At 38.8% G+C, this 6,129-nt stretch overlaps 1 protein-coding gene across 1 annotated transcript; it reads left to right on the top strand.

The window, feature by feature from the left end:
- The first annotated feature begins 236 nt into the window (after positions 1–236).
- On the top strand, positions 237–6,129 carry LOC115420405 (high choriolytic enzyme 1-like). The gene is made up of 7 exons (XM_030135640.1): positions 237–305; positions 2,294–2,366; positions 2,556–2,711; positions 4,590–4,707; positions 5,215–5,393; positions 5,557–5,638; positions 5,908–6,129. Exons 1-7 carry the CDS (start codon positions 237–239, stop codon positions 6,038–6,040), a joined length of 810 nt encoding a protein of 269 aa, XP_029991500.1. The 3' UTR covers positions 6,041–6,129.

Raw genomic sequence — 6,129 nt, 5'->3', positions numbered from 1 at the left:
TTATTTGCAGGATTAAGGAGGTCCTGCTCTGCTGGAGGTGGACCCCTGCAGGTTTTCCTATAAAACACGATGCACAGCCACAGGACATCACATTTCCTCCTTTCCCACTTTAACCAAAGCGGTAAAGGTATGTGAATGTGGCAACTGCGTGCTCTTAATGCTGCTTTTACCACAGTTGGAGTTTGTTTGACTGATCCTTCATTTCTTTCTTTCAGCCTGCTGTTTGACTCGGTAACATGGCAATGATGAAGTATGTCCTGGGTCTCCTGGCCCTGTTCGCAGTCTCAGCCTGGACCGAGGCAGGGGTAAGTCCCACAGCTGGACCCTTCTTTACCGAGTTCAGGACCAGTTTACAACATGATGTAAATGCTGTGATGAGTAATAAGTTTGCTTAAGTTTAGGCTTTTAACTAGTGCTGGGCAGTGTTTAAAATTTTTAATCGTGATTAATCGCGTGGATTTCTGTGATTAATCACGATTAATCACATAGTTATATGGGGGGGGGGGGGGGGGGGGGGGCATCAACAGCGTGTATTTATGTAATAATTCCACATTGCAGTGCTTCCAAACAACTTTGTTCTTCTCAACCCCACCATCTGAAGACATTTAAATTGAAAATTTCCATGGAAAAGACCAGTACTTTTCTCCATGTTTATGTCCCCACCAGTTTATTTTCACTTGTGAGTGACTGACAGGAGTCTTAAGCCCACTAATAAGTACTAATACTAATAAGCCCAATAATATGTGATGTTTAGTTGTTAAAAGCTAGCAAAGGGAGCTGTCTAGTGGTCGGAATAAGTTGCACTAACGTATGTTTTGTCCTTGTGGTGTTCCCGTAGTCAGTTTGGACATAAGAAGGAACTAACAGACACGCTTCTTTCACTCTGTTTGTATGGCCCAAAAAACGTTTACTTGTGAGTATTTTATGTTCAGATGTTGTAAGAATGAATAGTATTAAATATCTCTGATGTGAACCTTTGTTGCTGGATGAAAAGGCGTTGTAAATCTTAAATTAATCTGTAAATGCTAATCGTTAGCGTGTCTATGGATTTTCCCATTCAAGCTAGCATCGAGCTAGCAATCTTTTTCCCATTCATTTAAATGTATAATGCCATGTAAATGAACTAAGGCAATGAACAGAACTTAGACATATTTTGTATGTATGTTGCAGTTTTACAGTGAGTCTCAAGTAAAAGATTTGGACAGAAGCTTTGGGCGTCCGGCTTTTCTTGGGAAACCTGTTGTCTATCTGCCGAGCTAATCGCTACACACACACAAGCAGGGGCAGAAGAACAGGAGTGTACTGTCCTCGCTAAGATGTCTGTACTTAGTCTGAGCTAGACAGTGAGCTAAACTCTGAATTGACGATGCAAGATATGTCTTCTTTGAAGTTTGCAGCTTTAATGTACATACTTGACTGACAGAGTGAAAATATAAAATAAAGACAAAATAATTCAGTTAGTTATGTCTATTAATGATATGCATGTTCATGGAGAATGCATAGATGTAATTATTATAAACTTAAATTGACTGCTAATACAACAATCACATCGTAAGTAAAGGTTAGTTCAAAGGCTGGCATATTATACCTAAACACAAGCAATGAGTTTATATAAACTTAACATGAGCCTGCATAAAGAATTAGCAACCCATCTCCGACTGCTAGCAAAAACGAATTAGCTTAAACATGTTAATAACACATTGTAATAAACACATCCAAAATAACGTCATAAACATGTTTCTAACGGCACGTTTGCATGTGAAATTATGTAGCAAACAGCAGAACGATTGATACATACAGGCGTTGCTTCTGCAGGAGTTAAACAAAGTTTGATTAAGCATTACTCGGAAAGTTCGCTCACTTTTCTCCTCTCAGCTACACTGGCACCGGCGCTTGGTGCGTGTGGAGCGCCAAAATAAAAGCATGAGTTTCAAAATAAGAGTCCATATGTATAAATGAACTAAGACTTGCTTGAAAGGCAGAACGGCATTAACGGGAGATTTAAAAAATTGTCGGCATTATTTAATGAATACGTTAACGTGGTAACAACGCGTTAACTTGCCCAGCCCTTCTTTTAACAGAAGAAGTATGAGACTTCATTTGAAATATAACATCCTCTGGTTTCTGTTTTTAAAATGTGAATAAAATACAACATGAACCATACTAGTTGGTTCAGTTTGGACTAAATGTAACCCTTAAGTGGGTCAACATTGACTTGGTCAATGGTCTTTCAATAAAGTCTGGGTAGATCCTCTAGGCTCTAATTCAGTGGAAACTCTCCTCCTTTTTGCAGATGTGGAGATCAGCTGAAGCTGAAGATGATCTCACTGTCTCAGAGCAGCTGGGAGATGCCAATGATAATCTCAGTAAGAAAGTCTTCCAACTCTAAATCTTTAAATCAATTTACATTGAACCTCTCTTTTATCATAAAACTGATTTCATTATACACATTTATCCAACAATGAACTTGTTCTGTAGTTTGGGACTTGTTTGACCTTTTTTTTTCCACTGGTAAATGGTGCTAGTGTCTGACTGTGCTTGCTGTATCTCTTCAGGTCCTGACAGAGATGGGATCCATATTGACGGAGACATTGCTGTTTCCCGCCTGCCAACTCTGAGAAACGCCGACCCCTGTGTCAGGAGAGGCTGCATGTGGCCTAAAGCCTCTGACAACAAAGTCTATGTACCTTATGTCATTGCTAACCACTATTGTAAGTACATCCATACAAGTACAACAGGTACATACTCTATCATTACTATAAGTTTTATCTCCAACGTACTCACAAAACACTGTTAAGTACTTCAAGATATAAAACATAAAACGAATACTAAATACTCAACCGCTATGCATTGACAAACTGCATGTTAAATTTATCCAACAAGGTTATATTCTAGCACCACTTTCATTCAGTTTTTATTCACAGCTGCATAGGGGTAAAAGCTGGAGTTGACCTGTATGATGCCTTTTCATATGTAACAGTATATTTAACATTAACTTCTATCCGGATTACTTTACTGATCAGCCAAAATGCATTGATCTCAAATTGCTGTTAAACTTTATTCAGTTTTCTTGAAAACTGATTAGCTCCATGTCTGTGACTATTACCACTTTTGGTCACACCAATATAGTCTATCCTCATGTGTAAATATCTTTTGGATTGAAAATAGTAAGTAGAGTGAAAATATACACCATGGGTCAGATCTACAAGGTCCCAATATGTGTGTACTAATTTGTATGCGCAATCTAGAGTTTTGCGTGTGGGGTTGAACCATGGTTTGTGGGTGATTTACTAAGATTGCTTGCGCAAATTACAACAGATGCAAAGTTTTGGAGGCCGCCCTATTTAATTAAGGATTTTGCGTGAGTTACTGGTTGTTGACATGGAGACAATACGCTGGTAAAACTGCTCTGGGATTCAGGAGCAGGTCTTTTCAGACCCTGGATTTTTGGAGCATGAGACGGCCTGGGTGCAAAACGTCTGGCAACCTAGGATATGCCAGCACTAATGGCAACAGTGCGCTGAATGATCCAGACGCAAGGGCAGAGGCGTCGGATTCATTTTAGAGGTGGTGGTTGTTGGACTGAATGACTATAAGGTGTACATAATTTTGTCAAACTGTAGCCTAATGTGGTGCATATTTTTGACCTCCTAAGACCCAGCTATGGGTTTTCTGTCCACAATTGTGGACAAGAGTTTCACAACTTTATACAAAAAACAAAAAGAAAAGAAAACTGTCCACCACAAAGGACATTCCATAAAAATTTTAAAAACCACATCTGAAAAAACTGTTACATCATGACGTTTCCAATATAGGCACTTATTTAATAAAAAAACAAAAACAAAGCTTTTACTTTGCTGACATTTCCTGGGTCTTAGGAGGTTAATCACGATCATCAGATCAAGTGGAAAAGTAGCATTTGGCACAATAGTCCCATAAAGTGTGTGTGTGTGTGTGTGTGCATGTGTGTGTGCGTTTGTGTGTGTAGGGGGCATACATCTCAATTATTTTTCCTTCCGTCATTCCAAAAATGTTCATACGAGGATGAAAAATGTGTTCTCTGCATCTTCTTTCATTGTTTGTTTTGACGTCCCCTTCTTGTGACAATAACTGCAGCCATGCGTGCGTAATTACTCAAATAAACTGTATGCACCTCCCTTTGAGACGTGTTAACTATAGACGCAGTTTCTATGAGCAAAATTGCTTTCAGGTTTAATAAATGACTTTGCGTGTGCTAAATTAATCTATTTACATTTTCTCCTCCCAGCACACACACAATTGCGTGTAAACGCCCTATATTGCAACACGTGCAAACTCATTGCACATGTTTTTATACATGCAAACCTTTGGTAGCTCTGGCCCTATGTGCTTGAGATGTAGAAAATTAGAAGGATAAAAATGCATAAAATGGCAAAACACTTTCTTGTTGTTATAGGAAATTAGATTTTATGAAGAAAATTATGCATTTGTGAGATATTTTTGAAGATACATGTTTAATAGAAACCAATGATATTTAAACTGGAAGCTGAGGAAACAAGTATACTATACTATTTTTTACAATGTGATTTTCTTATTGCCCCTCTTTTCAGCCCATCAGGAGCTAGATCTTATTAAAAGGGGCCTGAACTCCTTCTCCTACTCTACTTGCATCCGTTTCTTCCCCAGAACCAACCAGAGGGATTACTTGTACATCCAGTCTCTGGACGGGTACGTCAACACCCTCAGGGAATGAGTATAACAGTGATTATAGCAAGATATCATGTGTCAGGCAGAAATCAGTAAGTTACTAAAGCATTTAGACCTAATATAACAATCTAAATGTTGAATTACACTGATGAAAGAAAACAGAAGTTCAAAAAATGTGACTTCATGAGTCATTCATTATAATATATTTAATACTGGATCAATAAAATGTGCTTAGCTACTTTGACACTTATTTTTAACATATTTTATAACTGAAGCTGACCTTAGTTGGAATGTAAATGTTGCTGACCACAAATATCTTACATGAAAACAGGCCAAATATGTGTAAAAGCAACATATTACATAGATTAGCTGGGGAACATCAGTTCTTATTTTAATCTCAAAAGTCAGCAATGACTAAATGATGTGTAAAAGGGGTAAAAATAGGATATTTATCTTCTAGAAACAGAAAAGATTTAAGTATGATAAATGTTTTTGTCATACTTAGTACTCCATCAAATGTCTCTGCAGATGTTACTCATATGTGGGTCGTCAGGGCAATGCTCAGACTGTGTCTCTGTCCCGTCGAGGCTGTGTTTACTACGGGACGGTCCAGCACGAGCTGCTCCATGCTCTGGGTTTCAACCATGAGCAGTGCCGGTCTGACAGAGACCAGCACATCCAGGTCATCCTTCAGAACGTCATGAAGGGTAAGAATTCCAAGACCAGTTCACTGCAATCTGGATTTACATCACATTATGAACTGATAATTCATAAAAACACACCCAAGCATGGCCATTCAGTGCATTAGAAACTCACTTCAAATCCTAAAAGTTCCATTACAGGACTTAAAGTAGTATTTGAACTGTGCAGGTCAGGAACACAACTTCAGGAAGATCGACACCCTGAACCAGGGGACTCCTTATGACTATGGCTCCGTCATGCATTATGGCAGGTCAGTTCATTGTGGAAATACACTACACTCAATAGAGAAGAATGATTTTTACTGTATTGTCCTGTATTTTTACGGTATTATGAGACTACACACAACATCTCTCTAATGCAGGTAAAAATGAGATTAAAATAAAGTTTATAAAGGTACCAACTGAGTTTTCCTGTGTAAATGATTTTGTTTAATTGGCATCAACAGAGCATTTTCCAGCCATCCCTGTTCTCTGTACATTTCCTGTATGAGAAGGTAAATGTGAGTTGTTTTCCCTCCAGAACGGCTTTCTCCAAAGACAACTACAGCCCCACCATGGTGGCCATTCCCAACCGCAATGCTGTGTTCGGGACAGCCAAACAGATGAGCCAGAATGACATCAACCGCATCAACCTGCTCTACTGCAGGAACTAATCCACTGTCAGCCATGTTCCACTGATCTGACCAGTCTCAAACTTAACCATCATTCTCTATCTGTCCTTCTTCTACTTTCTGGTTAATTT

This window comes from Sphaeramia orbicularis, chromosome 6 (assembly GCF_902148855.1).
Source record: "Sphaeramia orbicularis chromosome 6, fSphaOr1.1, whole genome shotgun sequence".
Classification (NCBI taxonomy): domain Eukaryota; kingdom Metazoa; phylum Chordata; class Actinopteri; order Kurtiformes; family Apogonidae; genus Sphaeramia; species Sphaeramia orbicularis.
Note: the sequence above shows the minus strand (reverse complement) of the source record. Positions and strands in the feature narration are given on the sequence as shown.